The sequence below is a fragment of the Eretmochelys imbricata genome, chromosome 5 (assembly GCF_965152235.1).
Source record: "Eretmochelys imbricata isolate rEreImb1 chromosome 5, rEreImb1.hap1, whole genome shotgun sequence".
NCBI classification, from domain to species: domain Eukaryota; kingdom Metazoa; phylum Chordata; order Testudines; family Cheloniidae; genus Eretmochelys; species Eretmochelys imbricata.
Window position 1 is genome coordinate 65,573,244 of NC_135576.1, and position 25,111 is coordinate 65,598,354.

The 25,111-nt window shown below is 44.9% G+C and overlaps 2 protein-coding genes across 4 annotated transcripts in view; one reads left to right on the forward strand and one right to left on the reverse strand.

The window, feature by feature from the left end:
• Positions 1-1,317: 1,317 nt before the first annotated feature.
• Positions 1,318-22,793, reverse strand: GIN1 (gypsy retrotransposon integrase 1). Of its 3 annotated transcripts, none has more exons than XM_077816336.1 (8): positions 22,703-22,793; positions 16,389-16,534; positions 15,409-15,602; positions 13,267-13,572; positions 10,025-10,213; positions 9,743-9,919; positions 9,234-9,522; positions 1,318-2,615 (listed from the first exon to the last, which is right to left on the reverse strand). In XM_077816336.1, exons 2-8 carry the CDS (start codon positions 16,525-16,527, stop codon positions 2,332-2,334), a joined length of 1,578 nt encoding a protein of 525 aa, XP_077672462.1. In that variant the 5' UTR covers positions 16,528-16,534; positions 22,703-22,793; the 3' UTR covers positions 1,318-2,331. The 3 variants fall into 3 exon arrangements, with proteins under 3 accessions (XP_077672462.1, XP_077672463.1, XP_077672464.1); XM_077816337.1 differs by lacking the exon at positions 22,703-22,793 and adding an exon at positions 22,211-22,360; XM_077816338.1 differs by lacking the exon at positions 22,703-22,793 and adding an exon at positions 22,228-22,346.
• Positions 22,794-22,885: 92 nt separating this feature from the next.
• Positions 22,886-25,111, forward strand: part of PPIP5K2 (diphosphoinositol pentakisphosphate kinase 2) — a 95,671-nt gene continuing 93,445 nt past the window's right edge. The window contains exon 1 of the mRNA XM_077817263.1: positions 22,886-22,942. The gene's annotated coding sequence lies outside the window, so the exon portion shown is untranslated. The remainder of the gene's footprint in view (positions 22,943-25,111) is intronic.

A 25,111-nucleotide genomic window follows, 5' to 3' on the forward strand; every position in this document is an offset into this window, starting at 1 on the left:
GGACCTAATTTTCCGGAGGACACTCAGCAGTTTTTGAGTTAAGTCTCTTTACAGGCATCTCAAGATGGCCATCCAGATTCACGAGCAGCTTTTGAAAATCTTGGTCCTGGATTCCCTTCCTAGCTGAGCCATCAATAAGTGTGAGGGCTGATTGAAAATTTTCAATGACAACTGTTTATCAGTGGCAAACTGGGTTTATGACACAGAATTTTTTTATGAGTAATGTCTGCTTGCTGCAGATGTTTTTACTTTTTGTCCAAAAATTTATCACCTGAAAAGGTTTGGGCCAAACACCAAAAAATCAGATTAGGAAATGCTAGCATGGTGCCTCATGCCCCCATTTTCCTCTGAGCCAGGCTCACCAGTTAGACCAATTTTCAGAGTAGCAGCCATGTTAGTCTGTATCTGCAAAAAGAAAAGGAGGACTTGGGGCACCTTAGAGACTAACAAATTTATTTGAGCATAAGCTTTCATGAGCTACAGCTCACTTCATCGGATGCATTCCAGTGAAATGAGCTGTAGCTCACGAAAGCTTATGCTCCAATAAATTTGTTAGTCTCTAAGGTGCCACAAGTCCTCCTTTTCAGTTAGTCAAAGTTTCCAGTGATGTACCACAGCAGCTAGGCAAGGGGGAGATATAGGCTGGCCAAGGAGCCCACCCCAAAGAGAAGAAGGGGGGGCATAAGGTACCTAAATTTATACTCCCTGTGTGCCCTGTGGGGGTATTTCCAAAATGACGAGTTTGGTTTTCAATTGAAATTTTTTGGTTTTCAATTTTTACCAAAAAAAAAAAAAATCAAAATTCTCCATGAAAAAAATTTGAAACTAACTTTTCCTCAACATTTTCCCTCAGGTGGAAGAACTATTTTCCAACCAGCTCTCCTTCTGGATCTTCTAGTACTATTATCAAAACTATGAACTAAGGGAAATACCCCTGGAAGTATGAAGCCTTGGTCAACAATATGGGTCATGAAGTGCAAAAAATGAGTAACACCAGTCAGTGAAACAGGTGAGACTAAAGCTCCCAGATCTGGACTCCTTCCCCTAAGCCAACGGGTGGTAATTATCTACTGCCATGGTTCTTGGGTCAAGCCCCAATTGTGATTCAGGGACTCTGCAAGGTGCACCATAGCAAGCACACAAATACAACAGCTTCTGTACATGCACACATGGTAATTCCCCCCCAGCTCACAACTCATCTTGACAAATTTTCAGAGAGAGACAAGGTAAGATGTGTGGATGTCAGGAAGAGCAGAGCTCGTCCTATGTTTAGGACAAGTTTTTTTTATGAAAAGGAAGAACAACAAGGGAGACTGAAGACAGATTCAGAGCTGGAAGATCAGTGAACCACACAACACATTTACCAAGGACTGTCACTACAGGTCAATCACATGAGTGCCAAAATCTTTGATGGCATGATAAAAATCACCAATGATAGTGACAGACAGGACTGCCTGGCTGGATGCTCCAAGCACCTACACAAACCAATTGGTGTGGTGCTCATGCTGCAAAGAGGCTACATCTGAGATTTGCTTTGAAGAGGATAAGGAGATAAGCAGAGACAGCCCCTGTACGTGCTTTAGGCAGCCCCAACATGCCTACCAGACTCTAAAAACCTCCTTTCCTTAACAGTGTTTTGATGGGCTGGGAGTAAAACTGGTGAAATTCTGTCCATGTTACTGTAGGACTGTTTGTGTCTCAAGCAGACTGGTTCTTGCACTGCACTTTGGCAGCCCTGCTGTTTCATGTGGTTGTAGAGTCTTGCGCCAGCGATGAAGAATAGAGGGTATAAAAAGGCAGAGCTCACGACTTTCCCAAGTAGCTGGAAACAAAGTTGTAGAATTGTAGGAGGGTGTAAACCACCTCACCTTCCTGGAGCTGGAGGCAGACTGTGGTCACGTTGTTCATCTTACAGTCCTGGGGTTCTCAGAGCTCTTGAGCCACCCACAGGACTAGTGAAGAGGCCATAAAATGAATGCTATGCTGTACTTTTGTGGTTAAGGACTAATGTGCTGTAGATAAGACCACACTGTTAGCCTCTAATCACACTGCAGATTAGAGTTAAGACCCATTGTATAGTGGTGTAATGTGCTTTTACTAAACTATTCCCATATTCCTTGTAAAACAAGCGTAAGCATATCAGTGCATATATACAAATTAATTACCAGACATGTACTATTATTCCTAAACATATACAGTTGTAAATACAAGTATCTAACATTCCATATTTAAAACTTGGCTAAGGAATTTAAAGCTACTAAAGCCCTTTCCATTCCACCAGAGAAGTTGAGGACCATTTCTTCCAGTGAAATATTGTGGGGTTTTATTTACTTAAGTATCCTCTAGCTTGGTTTGAAGAGTCCAGCAGGTTGAAGACCATTGCTCTGGATTTGAGTTAGCTGGCAGAATTCTATGATCTTCAGTAAACTCAGACTGACTTTTACATTCTGATGGTTCACTGTCTTTGCAGGGTAGAGGCAGCAGATTGTCTGCTGCAAGGGTATTTACTTCCCCTTCGACAATGGTGTTTTGTGGGCATGGTCCATATGAACTTTCCGATAAGCCAACGTAGTCATGGTCAACCACTATTGCACCTTGTAAGAGATAATGGTTGTCTGCAACAACAAAGAACATTTTGGTTAGAGTGGCCCTTTCTACTTGATTTAAAGTCATTCTATATAATTATAGAAATACTAAAAAATGATGCTGGGTGCGAACCTATTTTCAAAGCAGTTTCAGTAGCATGGCTAGAATTTTTGTGAAGTCAGTCTTACAATGTGGACAGAACTTTAGCACCTTAATTTCTATGTGCACCAAATTTTCAGTCTCCTCTCCTCTATGATAAGGCTTGTAATGCTATCATAGTAGAGTACATTCCTTTATTTTTAATGCTTCACCTTGCTATATGTCTGCGGGCCAAACTGAGCACTAGCATAGCTCCCGCTGAAATCAGTACTTTAAGCAAAGGATCCTAGATTCTTCTTTCTTTATATACTTATGATTAAATGTGGCCATCCCAACTGCATGCTAGAAAACCTTAAACTTTTTATACTACACCACATTATGTTTTCTGATATATAGAACACACACACTGTATATACACACACACACACACACACACACACACACACACACACTGCAGACTGAAAGAATTTAAGAGGAAAGATTGAATGCTACTGTATATTAGGCAGTGGTGCAAGTAAGCCAGTAGGGTTAGGTATGCCATACCATTAAGACATTTATTGCTGGCACACCGTAAAGGAAAGATAAATTTTCAAGAATGAATTGTAGAGCCCTGCGCGGATACAAATTTATACCTGTGGATGCGGATAGAAATCGGTATCTGCTGAACCGCAGGGCTCTCCCAGGAACTGCAGTGGTGAAAGGAGCAGAATGTGGGGCTGCTGCTCCCAGGAGCTAGCGCTCCACGCCGGCAGCTCCTCTGGTGCAGCTGTACAGACCCCACACAGGAGACGCAGCTGCATGGAAAGGCTGGGGACGGGGCTTGGGGTGGTACAGCTGCACCGGAGGAGCTGCCAGCACAGGGCATTGGCTCCTGGGAGCATCGGCCCTATGTTGTGCTCCTTTCACCGCTGCAGTTCCCGGAAGAGCCCTGGGTTTCACCGGATACCGATTTCTATCCATGGATATCTGCATCCGCGGGCATAAATTTGTATTCGTGTAGGGCTCTAGTCACAGAACATTTATTGTGAGGGGGAGCAGGGTCGGGAGGGCAATAGCCTACCAGTGAGAGTTAAAATCTACTTGCACCACTGATATTAAGCCTCCTTCTAGGATATTTGTGCCCAAGTGCTGGGTTGTAATTTGACTGGTCAGAGCTGAAGATTTTCATTTGAGTTGAAGCTGTTCAGTGTTTAAAAATCAGTGCAGTTTGACACTCCTTACCTTTTAGAAAGGAAGAGAATTACTGAGTTCTCTAGATTTATAGTCCTGTCTCACATGGCTGCTGACCAGGGGAATCCAAAGAGTGAAATACTTAGCTAACTGCTAATTTGCATTAGCATCTTTTGAACAAGATCAATCAGCAACTTTAACAAAAGAAAACACACTCCAGAAGTGTCTGTGTGGTTAACTCCAGCAGGATCCCTGGAGGTTTTGTCTGGCTGTAGTGTCACCATAGAGATCTGGGATGGAGGACTGATACATGCATAATTTAGTCAGGCATTTCAGCTGTTAAAGGCAGGCTGAGCCTGAGCAACCCACCTCTGCTAGAGATGGGTGAAATTTTTCACCCAAAACTTTTTTCAGCCAAAGATGGAGACTTGGCTACACCAAAACATTTAGCGAGTTCATTGTGAGTTAGCCACATTGCTTTGGTAAAACAACAAAAAAAGAAAGAATAAAACAAACAAAACCCAACCCACCAAGCATTTCAAGAAAACTTTAGAAGTTTTCTTTAATTTTTAAAACAAAAAGAATTAAGAAAACCATTGAATACTCAAAAGTGAAAGGAAATGTTTCATTTTAGGTCAAAACAAATTTTTCAGAATTGCCACTAAACTGAAAAATCTGTTATTCAGCTATCTCTTCCCATAGCAGGACTGTAAACCCCTTGGGGAGTGCAGCTGGAATCTTTTTTGAGTAAAGGTGGGTTATTAGAGGTCATGGGTAAGGCTATGTTTTAGTCAGGGGTATTTTTAGTAAAAGTCACGGACAGGTCATGGCCAGCAAACAAAAATTCATGGCATGTGACCTGTCCGTGACTTTTACTAAAAATACCCGTGAATAAAACTTGGTGGGGTGACGGGGGCCCCGCCAGTTGCTGGGGGAGGGCTGCTTGGGGGAATGGGGGGAGCGGGTGGCAGTGCGCAGCCCAGAACCCCCGATGGTGCTTTGAGGGTGGAGGGGGCAGGGCTGGGAGGCTCCCTACCTGGCTCTGCGCCTTCCCCACCCAGCAGCAGAGTTTGGGTCTGGGAGGGGGCAGGGGGTTGAGGCACGGGACAGGGTGAGGCAGGCTCTGGGCGGTGCTTACTTGTGGGGGCTCCCTGGAAGTGGCAACGTCCCCCTTGCTCAGCTGCTAGGCAGAGGTGTGGCCAGGCAGCTCTGCGCGCTGCCTCCGCCTGCAGGCACCGCCCCCACAGCTCCATTGGCCAGGATTTGTGAAGCCAGCGCTCTGGGTGGAGGCAGAGCTGCCTGGCCATGCCTCGACCTAGCAGCTGAGCCACGGAGACGTTGCCACTTCTGGGGAGCCCCCCAAAGTAAGCGCTGCCCAGAGCCTGCCTCACCCCATCCTGTGCCCCAATTCCCTGCCCCTTCCCACACTCAAACTCTGCTGCTGGGGGAGCAGCGGGGGCCCGAGACTGCCCCAGCAGCAGCCGCTACGCCTGGCACAAGGGCTGCCTGAGCAGCCCGAGTCAGGCGCACCAGCCGCTGCAAATGTCATGGAGATCACGGAATCCGTGACAAACTTGCAGCCTTAGTCATGGATTAAAGACTGATTCTTAGAGTGGAAGATTCAGTTGTCCTACCCTGGAAAGGCAGGAGTCCTGGCTCTGATTAGCTGTTTCCCAGCTGCTAAGAATAAGAATTGAGATAAGAAAATTTTAGCATTGTACTTTTAGGCAGTGTCTTCACTGCTTAAAAAGGTGGGGCTTTTACAGCAAGATAACAAACCTGCAATAGTTATTGCACTGTAAAATCCTTAGGGCTTGTCTACACTTACATTTTATAGTGCTCTAACTTGCTGGCTCAGGGTGAAAAATCACCCCTCTGAGTGCAGCAAGTCTGAGTGCTTTAAAGCGCTAGTGTAGACAGACTCAGAGTGCTGGGAGCCGGGCTCCTAGTGCTCGGAGCTAATCCCCTCGTGGAAGTGGATTACCAGGAGCGCTGGGAGAGCCCTCTCCCTGTGCTTGTGCGTGACCACACTCGCACTTCAAAGTGCTGCCGCGGGAGTGCTCCTGCGACAACGCTTTGAAGTTTCCAGTGTAGCCATGCCCTTCGTGTTTACCGTGCGTTAGCAACAAGTCAGCAGCATTATACCCCCACCTTTGCATGACCTTGTCTAGTTTACTTTGCAGTAAAAACTAAAGGGCTCTCCCTTATGGTTTTACAGCAGAGCAGCTAACATAGTAAGAAAACACCTTTTTGTGAGTGAAGACAAGGCCTTAGTTAAGGAAGTATATGTTTGCATATGGATGATAAAGTTCTCTCTTTCCCTGTATTTATTTATTTCTAAAAGGCCAGATTCCAATACACCTACTCATGTCAAGTAATATTTTGCTCCTCTAATTTAACAGAATCATGGGGATTGCTCACTATTCCACATAAGGAAAGACATTAAAATTTGGCCTAAATTGTTTCATTGTTAAAGTTTGTCAATTACTTGGAAAAGCCTGGTTAAATTTCCCTCCCCATTTTAATGTCTGTAAATATTTAGTCCGGGATTTTATTAGCTATATAAATAGATTTCTAATTCTTTTTCTCCTTTATCTTGTGATTGTTGTTCTTAATCTCTGAAGCACTAGTTGGGAACAGGGGAAATCTAAATTTATATGCAGTCTACAAAGAACATAGTAAACATATTAGGCTCTGATCCTGTGAAGATTTATACGTTAACTTTTCACACTATAACTCCATTGAAATCAATCAGTGAGGCTACTCATATAAATAAAGTTAAGCATGTGAGTACATCTTCACAGGATTGAGGAGCCTTAAACAGAACTCAGAGAGTTAACTCTAACCCTGCAACTAGTAGACAAGAAAATATGGGTTATTTTTATTAAACTTCTGGGGAGAAAAAATGAGTAAGAAGCCAAGTTTTCTTGCCGCTGTGTGTAGTGGAGGCGGACATTTAACAGAATGACCAATTTTCACCTAAGAAATAAAAGTAGTTCCAAGGTGGTTTCAGGTGTCTTTGCTGTGTTAATTACAAAGAAATTGGTATTGCTACAACGCTCAATGAGTTTGATGCACTTTCAACAGTGGGGACTATTGCATGTATGCCAGTAGTGTAGTAGACCTGCCTGAAAAATAAAAAGTAGTTATGTTTTGTGGTAAAGGTCTTTGAACTTTGCGTTATTCATTAGTTTCCAAAGATCATGCTAAGTGACTCAGCACTAGCAACAGAAATGGCCACTGTTATCTGATTACAGGGTGGTGCTATTGTAAGGACAATGCCGCTCAAGGTGTCACAGAAGCAGTAGAAATAGACTGGAGATGCGTAGGGGCACTTCCAGTAACTCTCCCCCTGAAGTATAAAATTTTAGGCCCAGATCCATGAAGGGAGTTGGGGCTGTAACACTGAGTGGTATGATGCCTAACTGTTGGGTGCCTAGAAAAGTCACAGGAACGCTGCAATCTGCAAAGCCTGAGTTGAGATGCCTCGTCTCCCCATACGGTAAGTGAGGAGAAATAGGTACCTAAGAATGGGATCCACAAAAGCTAGTACCTTAGGTGGGCAGCCACCTTAAACTACCAATGGGAGAAACCTCACAAGATGGGTGTGTGCTAAGCCCTGCCCTTCTTTTGGAAATAGGCACCTAACTTGGCTGCACAGACGCACCTATTTGCTTAACAACCAATCCAGGCACGCAGATCTTCCTTTAAATTGAGTGTGGGGCCTGAAAGAAACCAGCATGGGAGAAGGAACTCCCTTGTAACCTTTAGCCTAGTGGATAGGGCACTCACGCAGGATGTGCGAGACCCCTGCTTCAATTCCCCCTTCCTCCTGACAGGAAGAAGCATCAGAGGTGCCCACATTGCTAGGCTTTAGAGCCAGTAATTCTCACTTTCCTGGCCCAATTATATTTAACTCTTCAATTCTGTAATTAAAGGTGGAACAATTTCAATAGGGGAGATGAGGGAGATCCATATCAGAATATTCCCTAGCCTAGTGGGGAGGCTGGACTTCAGCTGGAGGTCTCCCACATCCTGCGTGTGTACCCTACCCACTAGCTCGGCTAAAGGTTATAAAGGGAGGTTATAAGGGCTATTTTGTGTGAATTCACCGGAGGGTCGCTAACCAGTACATGTGCTCAGAGGCTACCTACCAGATCAGGCATGCATGCAACTTAGGTGGGCCAGATGACTTTCCTGCTTTGTGAATCACTCTGGGGCTTAGACGGGAGATAGGCATCCTGACCCCTATAGTGAGGCAGTAGTACGCATGCTCAGACAGGTGAAGCGTAGGGGATGAGTGACTTTAGGCACCTACAAGGTTAGATGGCAGCCAAGCAGGAGTTTTGCGGATTGCAGTGGTGCCTAAAACAGGAATTTGGCATCTAGGTACCTTGTGGACCACACCCTTAATAATTAGCAAAATAACTAAAAGCATTCTCCCCTCTACACTACAGGTTGAAAGATACCCTACCAGAAACAGTCCATTGAGATGGTACCTACTCTTTAAGGACAGACTAACAGGGTAGCCAAGGAGTCCCTGCCCTGTGGCTGGGCTATATATAAATAGGAAGGGAAGAGGAAGCTGAGAGAGAATGGGGAAGTAGAGCCATCTGTGCTGCAGCAGGCAGTGGTTTCTTTCCGGCTCCAGAAGTCCAGCCGAGCCTGATTTAGTCTTGGGGTTATGTTTGGGAGCTCTGAACCTAGGCCCTGAGGTGAGAATTTAATCAACTGGTATGGTACTTGGTCCTGCGCTGGAGCCTTATTAAAAAGACGACATTTATTTATTTGTGTGTTGGCGTCTCCCCCCTGACCCATGGCTATTGCCACCCCAATTAGGGGAAATTAAGGGGAGGCCACACCTGCAGAAGAACCACACTGGGTCACAAGGGGACACACAGGGACTGCCCATACCTTTATTACATATAATATGAAAAGTCTAGGTGCTTTTTACATAATTCGTAACATTCAGCTGTTTGCTCTCTCTGGATTACTGAGAATGATCCAAAATTCCAGATGTGTGAAATTAATAGTTTACCCCCTTTGAGCCATGAACAAATAACTGCAAAAACACAGCAGTTTTACTCCTGTCTTCATTGGGAGTTAAGAAATAATCTTTAAACATAGTTCAACCTAGATCTGTTTTTAAAGTGTTTACCAGCTAATGTGATTAGGGCCAAATGATGTTAGTTTAAACATGATTCCTTAATGTTGTTTCCAGCCCAGAACCTCCTTTGCTGAAAATGCACTGACTGCACGGACTACTGTACAAGGTCTTTGTAATTAATACTGATATATTTGCTAAGATTTCCTCTCGCTCAATAATATACCCTTGTCTGACAATAAAGCAAGTAGAATTAGAGAAGTAACAGATTTACCTTGTCCATTGGATCTTCTTATGTATGGCTTAAGGTGAGACATTTTGATGGGTCTTTTTAGTCTGGAGCCTGTGGTATCTCTTAGTATTGCACATCCATTATCTGTGATGTAGTCTATAATACAGGGACCAATCCACTCTGACTGGAAACGGCCGTCTTTCCACCAGTTTTTCCTTTGTCTAAGTACTTCATGTCCAACTTTAAGATGAAATGGATTTACTTGCTTTGGCTTCCTTTTAATATTGACCTTGTTTCCAGTTTGCTGTTCATCAATCCTATTTTTCACAATCTACATAGAGAAATAACTTGAATTAGAGCTTGTTTTCCTGAGAGGAGTTGCATGTTTTCATAACATTGACTGAATACAGAGTTTACCATGAAGTATACAGAAGTGTTATATAAAGATCTTTGGTCATGCAGGATTCATGGATTTTTTAAATATTTCAAACATGTTCACCTTAACTCTTTTCAATCTTCTCGTCGATAACACTTAAGTATTAGGTATTTACCTGGCATTTTGTAGCTTTCCTTTCCTCCAATACTCGATCAGCCTGTTTAATTGCTTCAAGGATTTTGGCAAACATACATTTATTATCCTCTTGTGCTTCCTGCAGTACATTTGAAGTCTCAGACACATAAGGGTTACGATTAAACATTTTGAAATATGGTGTGTTTTGGACTGGCTCCTATTTATAGGGGGAGAACACAGGTAAACTTAGTACTTGTCTTAGTGGGTACTCGCATAACAACTTCGGTTAACTCCCAACAAAAGAGACATAACGTACACATACCATGGGAGTCAAGTTAAAAGCATAGGCAATGGCAGATAAATTATCATCCCAGTCATTGGGGTGGTCTGCACAGTATTTGTTCAGGAAACTTTTGATTGTCTTGCATGTTCTTTCATTTGTGTCATCTGTCTGAGGATACGATAATACTATTTGTTTCATTCCAAAGAGCTCAAATAGTTCTCTGTTGATCTTTAAAGACAAAAACACACAATGCACAGGAACAATCAGTGCTTGTATTACACTGCAGTAAATATTATGTACTCAATACAGTTTCTACCTTTCCTACCACCATATGGGTGACAGAAAAGATTGCCTTGTATACACCCATCTACATGTAAGATCCAATTTAAACAGTACAGTGTGGTCTGAAGAAATGGGCACAGGTGGGGGAGCCAGGAATTGCTGAGTTCTAAACCTGGTTTTGCTACTGACTCACTACAGCTTCAAGAATATCAAAGTCTGTTATTTTCCCCATCTGTACGATGGTGATTACTATCAATCTAACTCTCAGAGGTGTTAATTAGTGTTTGTAGAGTGCTTTGAAAATGTAAAGTTCTTCAGCATCACTAAGTATTACAGTATTTTCCCCCTGGGGCAAATCTGTTCTTCTACCAGATAACAAAAAGAGAGGCAACATACAGCAGAGAGCTGGAGGCCAACAAAAGGTTCTAATTCAGATTGAGTCACTAACTGAGGGTACGCCTTCACTACCTGCTGGATTGGTGGGTAGTGATCGATCTATCGGGGATCGATTTATCGCATCTTGTCTAGACATGATAAATCGATCCTCAAATCGACGCCTGTACTCCACCTCAGCAGGAGGAGTAAGCGGAGTCGACAGGGGAGCTGCCACAGTCGACTAGCCACCATGAGGACGGCCAGGTAAGTCGAACTAAGATACTTCGGTAGTTCGAACCCAGGCCTTAGACTATGACCTCAGGAAAGCCACTTAATGTCCTTATGCTGGATGAGTCAATAGAGACTGGAGCAAATACATTACAATGAAAATTGGTTATTTTATTGCTTAATATATCAGGTTCAATAGGAACTGCTTTGGAGCAAAGGGGCATATTAAGGGCAGGAAGAGGAAGTGGCTAGAATGCTATCCCCAGCTGGCAGGTGGTTCCTGGGGATTGTTGTCAGAAGTTAGAGCAGCACCCATACTAATCTCGCCTGCAGCAAAACTGAAGAGGAGAATCAGGAGCTGTAACTGTTGATTGGTTCTCAGCTTCTTCTCCTCCCCTACCTTCTGGGCTGCCCTAGCTGGCTGAAGGGGAGCAATCCTTTGCTAGGTATTCATCTAGGCCCAGGCAGAGCCAGTCATACTCCTATCTTAGGCCAGGACTATATTACAAGGTTTAGTCAGCATAGCTATGTCAGTCAGGGATGTGAAAAAAACACACTAGTGTCATACCTGTGCCAGCAAACCCCCTAGACACAGCTATGCAGACAGAAGCAGGCTTTTTTTAGGCATAGCTCATATTTGGGGGGGGGGAGGGGGGTATTATGCAGACAGAAAAACTGTACATGAGGGGGCTCGGACAGTATAGCTACACTGACAAAGCACTGTAGTGTAGACAAGGCCTTACTCTCCCACAGCCCAGCAGAGAACTAGGCCATAGAGGAGCCATAGCTACTCTCTTTTCTCCCCTCGCAGTGCAGCAGGCAGCCAGCAAGGAAGCTGTTGCTCGGAGTGCTCCCAATTCACACTAGAAGTACTCCTGGGACTGCAAGGAAAGTGGTGAGATGCAGTTGAAGAAGAGGTAGTGATGAAGTTGATTCAAAATACTTCAGTTTACAAGCACAGGGTGTGGGTTGTGAAATGCTTATAAACTGAAAATGTAAGTTGTGATAGGGTCAGGCCAGATGGCTACAGGAGAGTGATAGAAGGCAGATATATTATCCCCAGGTTAAGTAGGTCCCTTTTCCCTGGATAAGGTAACAGGGAAGGTTCCAGAACAATTAGGAACTTTCTGGAAACAATTAAGGCAGACAGGCTGATTAGAACACCTGCAGCCAACCAAGAAGCTGCTAGAATCAATTAAGGCAGGCTAATCAAGGCACCTGGGTTTAAAAAGGAGCTCACTTCAGTTTGTGGTGCACGTATGAGGAGCTGGGAGCAAGAGGCACTAGGAGCTGAGAGTGAGAAGGCGTACTGCTGGAGGACTGAGGAGTACAAACATTATCAGACACCAGGAGGAAGGTCCTATGGTGAGGATAAAGAAGGTGTTGGGAGGAGGCCATGGGAAAGTAGCCCAGGGAGTTGTAGCTGTCGCACAGCTGTTCCAGAAGGCACTCTAGACAGCTGCATTCCACAGGGCCCTGGGCTGGAACCCAGAGTAGAGGGCGGGCCCGGGTTCCCCCCAAAACCTCCCAACTCCTGATCAGACACAGGAGGAGTTGACCTGGACTGTGGGTTCACGAAAATGGCCAAACTGAGGGCTGCCGTGAATCTCCGAGGCAAACAAGTCCGCCAATAAATGCAAGACCCACCAAGGTACAGGAGGAACTTTGTCACAAAGTACAAATTTAGTAGAGTCACCATTGATAGCTACAAGTGATCTTCGGGCCACAGATTGGCTTCCCACTGTAATATACACTAAGGTATAAGCAAACTGTAGTACAGGCAGGAGGCAGAGAATTCCTACTAATACTAAGGAGACTACATAGAATGTAAGCTCCACAGGCAAGGACTGTCTGTGTTTGTACAGTGCCTAGCACACAGGGGTCCTGGTCTATGACTAGGATACTACAGCACTACAAATAATAAAGGAAAGAACAGAACCTTCTTTCATGAGGTAGACAGACAGTTATTCTTGAAGCATGACTGTCTTCTATATGTCACTGCCATTATTCCCTCACAGAACTTTTACTAATAAAAATACATTTATGTCTATACAAGACAGAGAAAATACTCATCAAGACATACCAAAAAGTCAAAGTCAGTGTTGTTTTATCCTTTAATTTTCAGTGATCAGATAGGAGCACTCTGGAAAAATATCTAAGACTGAGGCATTATAATTAGTGCTCACCCTCAGATAGCTTGGACCAGGCCCTGAATCATGAGAGTAAAGTCAATGGCCTCAACTCTGCAAAGGTAACTGGCAACACATCAGTTTTTATAAACAAGTCACTGTAAATTTGGCAACTAAGCCTCTCAGATTGTTTACAGTACCCTTGTATTCTAGACAAACATACCATCTTCCCTAAAATAAAGTCTTTTTAGGGCTGACTTCTCTTACCTGATGAACAAACTCTTCTGCTTGATCAATAACCATTTTTTTAAGCGGTCCATACAAGAAAAACACACTGACAATTGCCTTAGCAATTTCTACCGCTGAAGTGTCTTGTAGTGGCAGAACCACTACCCATTTTGTGAACAAGTCGGTCATCATTATGACATACATATGGTTTCTGCTCGTGGTATTAAAAGGTCCCATTAGGTCTATTGCGACTGCAGTCCATGGATCCTCTGCTTTGATAGGGTGTAATTTGGGTACTATGATGGCTGTATTCTTTGCCACCTGGCAATGCTGGCAAGCATACACCTAGGTCAGAAACAAGAAAAGAGGGACATTAATAAACAAGTGTCTGCTGAAGGTATAATGTCAAAAGAATAAAAATTTAATAAATAAAAATTTATCTATTATCATTCCAAAGAGAACCAGAGATAAGAGCATCTCAGTCATTCCCCACCCAACCCATTAATTTTACATTTCTTTATACTATTGAACATTTGAGACAGATATTCAGCTGTAGCAAAAACAAATACAACCACACAACACAGCACAGGTTGGGAGGTGGTTGTATGAAAGTAATTTACAGTTCAACTTTGAATACCAGTGATCCTGGGGCTCAGCATGCTGTTCTAGACCCACAGTATAAATTAAAGCAGCCTTCACTATCTTTGATTAATACAGCAGCTGGGCACCAGCAGCAGGTAGGGAAGCCCAGGTCATGTCCACTTTGCTCCAGTCAAGCTTCCTCCTTTGGTAGGAGGGAGGCGACGTGCATAGGACAAGTTATCCTGGCTTTATGCCACCAGAAGGTCTCCTGCACTAAGGTGATTTTCCTAGTTGCATGGGTTATATAGGCAGAATCTGGCATATCATTGCACAGACCAGCTTTATCTCATTAAACAGATATAAGACGAGATCCTGCTAAACTAAATGCAAAGAACTGTTTTCATTTAACATGTAAGTTAGATAAATGGTCATCGGTATAAGGAACTGTAGCTGACTACAAGAGCAATAATTTGGCAACACTGAACAAATGTATATGTATCTGTAATACATTTTATGTCTCAAGACTAGATTCTGTGGGTGCACAATCTGTGTGTGTTTGTGTGATAAGAGGTGCAAGAAGATTTCCAATTGGGTGTCCCAAATAAGAAACTCCCTCATGTACCCCTAATGCCCAAAAGGGGATAAAGATTGGCAGAGCCACAACTTCTGTCCTTCCCATACTCTGACCAGCCATTCTGGTGGAGCGTGGGTGGTGCGGGATAGTAAGCTGTATCCCATAAATGGGTTTAACAGTGGTCTTGCAGCCTCGATGTATGTATGAGCACCTACATGTATTCTGCCTCCCTGGTGCGCTCACGGAGGCAGCACAGCCTCTCACCATCACTCAGTACAGGCTGTGCCTACAATGCACAATTGTGCTATACATTAAGCTACACTGTTAACAAGAAAAGGAGAAACAGAAAATACCACCACCTTGGCCACATTGCATATACAAAAACACTGATTCTGGGATCTTAAACTTGTAGTTCTGACTTTTTTTATTGTCTGACTAACACTGTAACTTCAAAAAATAATTTAATAATCTAAACAAGTTCATGTGCTTTGCTGAATCAGAGTCTTAGAGCTACTCAGGACCCCAAGCTACACAGTGCACTGGAAGTTTAGTCCCAATGATCTAGCCCACAAACATAGTTTTTCTAACAGCACATTTTCAATCACTCATAACACTGAAAATAGTCTCTCTTTCTGAACTGATGCTAGGTATCAGCCCAACAGTGAATTGAGGAAGAATTTTCAAAAGCCCCCAAGTGACTTAAAAACACAAATCTCATAGACGCCAATGAGACTTGGGTGGTTTTTTCAAAAGTACCTACAGATCATAAGTCCCATTGGCTTTTAATGAGAAACATGTTCTTAAGTAACTTAGGGTTTACTTTTAGCACAAACATGCACACGCACCTAACACACACATTTTTTTAATTTTTAAGTATGAGCAAACTATCTGTTCAGCTATTTGCGTTAACAAAGTGAAGCAAAAGATATGAGTCTTGTAAAAGAATTATACGAAGTAATCAGCACTCTCTCAATTAAGCTTATTACAAAGATCAGATAAAGATATTCTGTAGCTATGACTCATACCCACTGTTTGACGTCATTTGTTATGGAAGTCCAGTAGTAACTAGACTCCACCAGAGTCAGAGTCCTCGATATGCCATGATGAGCACCCGCAGCACTTTCATGGCATTTGTGTAGCACTCTCTTCTTTTCCTCATCTGAAACAATTACCGAACGCATCTGTTTCCTGTCTTTTCCCACATAGAACAACTTATTTTCTGGAAGGAAAAACATTACAGATTATGTGTCATCACCAAGACAGAACAATAACAGAAGTCTATGAAACTATTGGATATACTTGGTTAGGTATTTTATTAAACTCATGTTATTTACCATTTTCAGCTGTGTACAATTACATACCAAATCTCTCTTTTGCAGGGAATATTTGTTTACTGCAGTACTCCACCAACTCTGAATACAGGGCAATGCACCCTTACTTATCCCCATAGGAGCACAAGAGAGATGACATTCCCCCATAAAGTCTCTCTGAAGCATAATCTATTAAGACTAAGAGGGTCACATGCTTCACAGTTTCTGTTGGCAGAGCTCATTGCACACACCAGGGACTTTTTGCACATCCCTCCATTTCCCACACAAGCACCCTCCCATCCACTCTATGCCATTCCTTCCAGCCCTACTATTACGGTAAACCAAATGCTCCTTGTCAGGCGTTAAAGTTGAGGGTTTATATTTTGAGTTTCCTTGAGTCATGGTCCCCCAATAGCTACAGATTTCACTAATAGCTAAAATGGGCTTTAATTATTAGATGGATCTCCATATCCTTTAAATACAATTAAACATGCTGATAAAGAGGCTAAAGGGGACAGATTTTCTATTTATGTAGAATGTTCATGTGTACGTTAACTTGGGATCGACAGATGAGTTTTATTTTATAAAGCAAGTACAAAAAAATCAAACACTGTTCTCAATGTGCTATGAGCAGTCTTCACCTGAAGGAAACCAGGAAGTAATGCATTTCCCAAGAGGGAGAGAATATTTCTCACCTTTGAAAACAAATTTTTTGGCTGCTCTTCTTATTCCACTTCTCTCACTTGCTAACGTAGTTGGATGATATTCTCCTGTTCGTTTGTAATAGGAGATTTGTTTCAGATGGAGCCCACCATTCTTTCCGCTACGAACCATTGTTTGCCTAAAATGCACAAATATTTTAGTGTATTGCAGTGACAGTTGCTCCAACTTTTACTGGATTCCTTCTAGGCCCTTCATTCCCTTATGCTGAATATCAATTGTACACATAATGTCTGACTGTCGCAGTCCTACTCAAGCTCCCACTTCCTCACCACGTTCTTGTGTTTGGGTTCTACATGCTAGACTCATGTGCTTTTATGCTTTCCTGAATCTGAACATGGTCCAGGAAAATATCTGGCCATATTAATTGTTGTGCTAAACACACTGTTCCCTTACTCCATTTTTATGACCATCATGCTCCATCATTTGTTATCTTATCCTTCACTCAGATGTAAAACATACACAACACCTATCACATCATGTAGTCAATCCCTCTGCCTATACATGATATTGTTTGGTCAATTATATTGTAAAAGATCCAAGCGATGGGGCTTCCATCACATCCCTTAGAAAGACAATGAAACCACAGAGGGAGACTGCTATTTCTATTTTTAAATACTTATAAGGCTCTCAAATACTATGGTTGGGGATCATATAAGTAACTACCCAGACAGACAGGCATCTTGATGGAAAAAAATAGACAAAAATAACTCCCAGAATAGAGATTACCATAAAAGCTTGTCTTACTCATTAATCTGTCAGGCAAACTAGATTTTGAAATCAGACTTTGCACAACAGGTAACAATTACTTCCCCATCCATGTGCTGACTTTCCTCGGTTCATGGTAGTAAACTGAAATGCCACTAATAGAATATGTCATTAGTACAGGAGAAGCTTAGGTTTAACATTGGTAGCTTCAGAATAATTCCCAATAAATTCCATGTGAAAGACAGAAAAGTCCATGCAAGTTACATGGATTTTTCCAGTAGTCCATTTAAAAAAAAATCTGAACCAGCATTTATAAGCAAGAGTTTACATTTTTACAGTTTGATCCTGCTCCAGTTGACTTCAATGGGAACAAGATCAGGCCATAACAGACTGACATGCTATATATATATATATATATATATATCATTCCTTAATGTAATTAGGAAATTATTCTTGGTGTGTAAGCAATTTCCCCACTCATCCTTGCACTGCATCACAAGATGCGCAGTGTGACAGAGCACATAATCAGAATTTTAGTTTCCATACCATGTCTAACAAGAAACAAATGATTAAGAGGAACTGACTATCTACAGAAAAAACGAGGAGTCCTTGTGTCACCTTAGAGACTAACAAATTTATTTGTGTGTAAGCTTTTGTGGGCTAGAACCCACTTCATCAGATGTATGAAGTAAAAGATACAGGAGCAGGTATAAATACATGAAAGGATGTGGGTCACTATCTAGTCATTTTGGAAGCGATCCACTGTGTCTTGTATGGTCTCATTAATGTTTCTATTTGAACTCTAAAAACACAAATCAGTGGGCTATTGGTTTTCAGTTTACTGTTTATACCTTCCTTGTTAAACTCTTGTGAGGGAAAAAGCTCTACAGTTATGTATGCATGAATTTGCAGTATATTCCCCCTCCAAAAAAAAATTAATGTCATGTGTGTTTGCCATAAATGAGATTTCATAAATATCAACAACACATAGCAGGTCTAAGTGTTGCTTTTGTTATTTTTAAGGAACCTAAAATTGTGCTTCACAGAAAGACAAGGTCTTTACCCCATAGAATGTCTAATTTTGGACATCATGGGCCAGACTTTCATGTACATATATGTTCCATTTGTAATACTTCAGAAACACAGAGGGGGCTTACTACAGCTGTAAGGCAGGAGAGACTCCGCAGGAGCTATAGGTCTAGGGTAGCTAAGTTTATACTGGCTGATCCCGGTCCTCCAGCATAGATGACACTTGTGGATAGGGAAGGGCTATATCAGGAGTGGGGCCTGAACACAATGTGCTCTGGTGATCCTGGTTGGCAGAGTGGCTCTTTGGGAACCAGCATAAGTGTCATTTGCCAGCATAAATTGGAGCAACCCAGAAGCTGCTCTGACTCAACTGGTGGAAGTGGTATATATAGGATAACAAACATCAGGAAGCGGATGTGGAGAGGAAGGATGGGCTACACAGCAATGAGATTGTTTTAACTGCTGTAAAATAACAGAATCAGTAATCAACATTAATATTTCCAATTTTGAGTTATACTATTGCTATAAGATCAGACATGCTGGAACAGCAGCATTAAAAAGCTAAGCTGCATTAAATGTAATAAGTTTTCTAAGTACCACATACACCAGGTCACTGGAAACCGTGGATGTTTTTCACATAACACACGGCATTTGTTAGAATAGCACGAAATCACACAACACTATTTAGAATTGCTCCTATGTCTTCCTGTGCAGGAAAATTGCTTCTGTTTTGGTTAAGTGAGAAGTCTTTACTCATCTCCAGCAATGGTAGCAACTATATTAATTTGAAAAAGAGGGTTGATAAGTAGATTATATTGTAGACTACAAGTATGATGGCTGACTCAACAAACACTACAACAAATGCTTAAACATGTACTTAGTATCTTTGCTGGAAAAGACTAAATAAGCTTCCTTTCTAGACACTAAGAATTTCCTGTGTCCCTATGGATTGTTGCAGTTTTAGTATTTCCTTTCTTACTGTGTGCTTTTCTTCACACCAAATTAGACGACTTTCTGACAGGGAAGCCAAAGGAAGCTGCAAGAATGGTAATGTGCCCCTCCCCAGCAGCATGGGTCTATCATTTCGGGTATTGGAGCATCTCGTGGAGAGGTAAATCACTGCAGGGGGGCAAGGCTGGGGACACCCTGGCCAGTGCCACCCTGCCGAGTGCCGGATCAGACCCATACCCTGTCCACCCAACCCCTTGCATCTAGATCCCCCAGACTCATACCCCCTTGAGCCTCACCGCCCCCCCCACAATCAGAACCTCCCCATCAAGCCCCCCAAACCACTGAGCTTCACCCCCTGCACCCAGCCAGTGGCTCTGACCCTGCACTGGGCTCATCTGCTAGTCCTGGCTGTGCTGGGGGAGGAGCGCAATTCCCCTGCACTGAGTGGCCAGGTCTGACCTGCCCCAGAAACTTCCCCCAGCTCTGCACCTCCCCTGTTTCCTGCCCCCATCGCTCCTCAGCTGCAGTGGGAGGGATCACTGTACGGAGAGCTGCTCCCCCATCTGCCCAACCCCCTGCAACTGGATCCCCCATACCCAGGCTCCTCCACCAAGCCCCAACCCCCCCCTACATCTGGACCCCCACAAGCCCATCTGCTGACCCCATCCCTCCTGCATCTAGATCCCCCCATCCACGTATCCAAACCACACCCTGCTGAGTCCCCCAACCTCAAACCCTCACCCTGATTAACCACACCCGCTATGCACCTGGACCACCCCATGAGCCCCCCACATCCAAACCCCTATCCCACTGAACCCCAACCAGCTGCACATGGACCCACACCTCGCCAAGCCCCACTTCCCCAGCACCTGGACCCCTTTCTGAGCACCATCCCCCCATACCCAGACCCCTCTGCTGAGCTCCAATCACCTTCACCTGAACCCCCCTGCAAAGTCCCATTGCCCCCACACCTGGACTGCCCCCCCCCCCACTTGAGCCATCTACACCCAGATTGCCCCACACAGAACCCTCTCACCCTATACCTGGATCCCCCCCCACACTAAGCCCCTCTACACTTGGATCCTGCTGGGCTGAGCCTCCCTGCCCACAGCTGGTGTGCCTGGCATGGGGCTGCTAACCCTAGTGAGTTGCTTCACCTCCTACTCCTGAGGGAATTCTGCACCAAAAAAATAAAAATTCTGAGCACAATTTTAAAATTCTGCTAATTTTATTTGTCAGTAATTAAATGTGGAGGCTCCAGCATGGCAGTGGGGAGCACAGGCCAATGGCTGCATGGAGGTCAAAGATCACCCTGCAGCCCTCCCTCTCCCCTCCGCACCCAGGACATAGACCTCTGGGGCAGGCCTAGCCCCTGCGATGTGCCAGGTTCAGGTGCAGCCTCACTGGCAAGTCTGTGTCCGGGGGCTGCTATGTGGAGCCTCTGCATTTATTTGTTGACAAATAAAATTTGCAGAATTTTAAAATATTGTGTGCAGAATATTTTTTTGGGTGGGGGGGGGCACAGAATTCCCTCTCTAGTAACTAGAAGAGATGGGCTTTTTAAAATGACTTGTTAGCTAGCACATGTCAAAATCATAGTGCGGATGAGGCAATTATAGTCCTAACTCAAGTGAGCAGGTTGTGGGGAAACACCCGCCTCCATCATGACAGCTTTTCCTAGTCTGAATGCACCCAGACATTTTACAATCTCATTAACGTCTCAACAAGTGAGCATGACAAACAATAGAAGGAAAGGGAACTGGAAGTGTCTTGCAACTCATCAGATATTACTGCTTATATTGGGCCAGATTTTTTAATCTATTCCAGCTACTTTCTGCTACTCCGGTGGTGCACAGCAGCCCTTGAACAGCTATCTAAGGGGTCCCTTTATTGAGGAGGGCTAACAAGTGGCATGGTTCCTCAGCAGCATCTCCTCTCCCCTCCCACTCACAGCACCATGCCATGCCAGGCTGATCTCCAGCTGCCAGAATAGAATTTAGGGGCTACAGGCAGCTGGTACAAAGCAACCCAGCCCCAAAAGCAGGGAGGCTAGGATCTGGCCCAATGCATGAAGCGAAATTGAGGGCTTAATATGGTTCTCCAAGATGGAATTTCTGTTTATTCAACAATTTTTAAACAATTAAGAATTTATATCCCAAAATGCTACATTAAAATAACGTTAAGGAGAAGTCAAGCACTGAGAAGTTTAGGAAATTACTGGGAAATGTCAAATTAAAGTTGTCTGTACAATCTTAATTTATCCCTCCTTGTACATATGCATTCTGATAGTCTTTAATTTATGACCACATACTATCATCTTTTCTTGTCCTGCAGTTTCCTCTTTCTTTCCTTGCAAGTTCCGCAACAAATGGATCAGGAATCCTACAGACAAAAGCCCCTTCACTATACAACCCTGATTCAGCTTCTCTGAGCACAGTACATCCTGTGTAATGAATGAGACAGGGGTCCTATGGGGGAAAAAAGTTTGTGACTGTGTAATTAAAGATAATCATAATGGGTACACACAAGGAAGTGAACGAAGGTTGCATGGGCAACTGTCCTTCCTTAACTTCGGAGTGCTTGATTTTGCAACACTGATGTTCTTTTAACATTTTTTGCGGGGATGCAAAACACATGCTTTTCAGGGTTGCCCAGAGGATGCTGCAAGGCAACGTGAAACTGAACAAAAAGTCTTGTTAATATCACTTTGCTGGTGGGCAGAGCTATCCAGCAGCAGTGGCTGGCACCGGAGCCATCTGTCTGCGGGCCTGGGCACACATCACTGCCTCAGTGTAGACCAGTGGTTTTCAACCGCTGGTCCATGGCCCCCGAGGAGGTTTGCAGACTATGTCTAAGATTTCCAAAGGGGTCTTTGCAACCGCAAATGCTAGGGTGGGTTTTCCTGCATGGAAGTTTACTGTGCGCGAGTACCGTGGGCGAGCCCCACGCGCCAGAAGAGGGGTCCTGCGCCTGAGTGGCCAGCGGAGTTTCCCAACCCCAATCATCCCACACCCCAGCTGAGGGCCCTGGGCGGAGCTGAAGGGCCTGGCGGTCACATCGCGGGGCAGGGGCGGGGCGGCGAAGGCGGCTCCAGCCCAGCCCTACCCACCTCACGCACGGACTCACTGTGCCCGGTGCTGCGGCCTGCAGGGCGGGCGCCTCGGAGCAGATGTTAGGCTGCAGACTGAGCGTGGCTGAGTCCCTCCCGCGGCCCCGGGGAAACCCACGCCGAGCCTCACGCTCCGCCGCGGCAGCAGCCCTTGCCCAGCCAGCGGGAGTACTCCGAGCCACGTGGACTACGATTCCCAGCGTGCACCGCTCCGATCATCGCCTGGCCAGGCGGCGCAGCAGGTTGGAACGCTTTAGTCACCATGGAGATGAAAATGGAGCGTTGTATGCTGAGAATGGTAGTCCTCGCGAGACTGCGATGCAAGCTGGGGTCTTTAGTCCCGACCGGCTGTTTCTAAGATCCGCTTGCCTGCGAGGATTTGCACATGCGCGACACAAACCCTGGGCGATATTGTCCCCCTTGCTTCCAGCATGCAACGAGTCGGGCACGTACAGCGGTAACCCATCACCCACTGGATTCATAAACACGCACCTGGCTATCGCGATATCCTGCCCGAGGAGGGTCAGGACCGTCTTTCTCTGGGCTGGCGAGACAAAGTAGTAGCTCCGTGCCAGAGACTTATGTGGCGCCCCCGGAAGTGACGACTCCCAGGGGGTTGGCCCGCGGGGGGCGGGCCCCACCAGCCCGAGGGAGGGGCAGGGCGGGACGGCTGCTGTTCGTTCCTCAATGGGCTCGGGCGGCGCGCTGCCGCCGGCACCTAAGCCGGCGTGGGTAAGTGAGGAGACCCCGTCGCGCGGAGCTGGGGTGGGTCCCGGCCTAGGGGCGCGGCGAGGTCCCGCTTTCTCCAGCGGGGTGTAGCCCCGTGGGGCGAAGGTCGCTACAGCTCCGCACTCCCGGGCCCGCGGGGAGCTGGAGCCCGCTGGGGAAGGGGCTGCTGTGTGTCCGCGGCCAGGCCGGTCCCCGCCGAGGGAGCTGGCGGGGGGCAGGGTCGCTCCTCGTGTCCGTGCCCATCTCCGCGGCGTCGGGTGCCTGCCCTCGGGCTCCGGGCGGGGGTCGTTGAGTCCCAGGGCCGCTCGGGGCCGTTTAAATCCGCGTGTGGCCGGCGCCACCCTAGGCGCTTCCCGCTTCTTCGTGCTGCCGCGCAGCCGGGGAGCGCCCGAGCAGCGATCCCCGGGGCAGGCACCTGGGCCCCGCTCTAGATGGCCGTTTCCCCACTGCCCAGCCCCAGCAGCGCCTTTCCTCCCCAGGGCTGTGGGGGCACAGGAGGTGCCCAGTGTCGCTGGTCTGCTCGGTCTCCCCGCCCTTCCCCCCGCCCCCCCTCCCGGTGCGGCTTAGCGTGTGTAGCATGAACAGACACCGTGGTGAAAGGCAGCACTAGGGCTGCTTCCTAGGGACCAAGCGCTGATCTTAACCAGGGAGCTAGAGGTTACTTCTGGAGGAGAAAGCGAACTCTTACTTTCACGAAACTCCCCTGAATCGGTAACCGCGTGTTTGAGGTGGGTGACCCTGGGCTTTGTTCCGTAAACATGATCACTCACAAGATGTCACGCTCCTTATTCCTTAATTGTAGAGTCAGCCTGAGAACAGTGGAATGATAATACACTAGAGTGATGCACAGATTTACAGACTGAAACCCTTTAAAGACTATTGCATGAATGTGTTTACAAAATCTTAGTTGAACTTATAAGAAATAAAATTAGATTAATAAAGATTCTTGGGCCACCAGGTGATTTTCTCCAAGTATGCAATCAGATAACTTGGATACAATCCTAATGTGTTATTGCAAAGAAACCGAAGTGAGCTGTAGCTCAGGAAAACTTATGCTCAAATAAATTGGTTAGTCTCTAAGGTGCCACAAGTATTCCGTTTCTTTTTGCGAATACAGACTAACACGGCTGTTACTCTGAAACCCGAATTTCCATTGGCTTTTCAGGACACTTCAGCATTTCCCAAACATATTCTATCATCTAGCATATTAAACATATTTCCTTTCAAACATAATAGGCATAATAATTAGGCTTGATGTCCCGCTCTCACCTGCTTGGTCAGCTGACTCCAGGTATGTCTATGCTACAGGGTCACAGCCATGGCACTGCAGTTGTACCACCGTAGTGTAGACACTCCTATGTTGCCAGAAGGGATTTTTCAAGTGAAGTAGATAATCTAACGCTCTAACAGACGGTAGCTAGGTCAACAGTCCACCTGGCTGCATCTAAAGTTGGGGTGAGGTTGTCCTAAATTTTTGCCCTGTGAGACTGTTTTCCCAGCCCTGAGTGATGTATACCAGACCTTGGAGAGAATTATCCATGGAACTTTCATCTTTGCTGCATTGGAGAGGTGCTCAAAGATAACTGTCCAGGTTTTGCAGCAACCAGCTGGAACCCTGTTTCAGAACAGTATTGTATAAATGAATTTATATGGAGCTGTACTGAGATCAGTTTGCAATGTGATATGGTAACAAACAGGCCAATGCACCTTTTGAATGCGTACAGAGAAACATGGAACAAGGAGGCAATGATAGTCCTGGGGGTAATCATACCTCATGGTATTTTGGGTTTTGGGCGCCATATTATTAAAAAGAAGCTCACAAAGAGGAACAGATTTAGAGAATATCAATGGAAGATATTGGGGTTATAGAGATTGATTTGCAGAAAGAATAAAAGAGCTAAGCAAGGCTTGAATAATAGCTTAGGAGTCGCTAAGTCTGAGGGTTTTGAAGGATGTAAAAACAAAAGATGAAGAAGAATTATTTATAGTAATACAAGATGGGGTATACTTCTGCGTGGAGACAAAATTAAGGGGAAATCTCGGATAAATTTAGGAAAAACTTTGACCTTTCTCAAACTGAAATTGTTTACAAAGTGAAGTAATGTAAATTAGGCTGGACAAAACAATAGAAATATATTAGGGCTGTCAAGCAATTTAAAAAAAATAATCTCA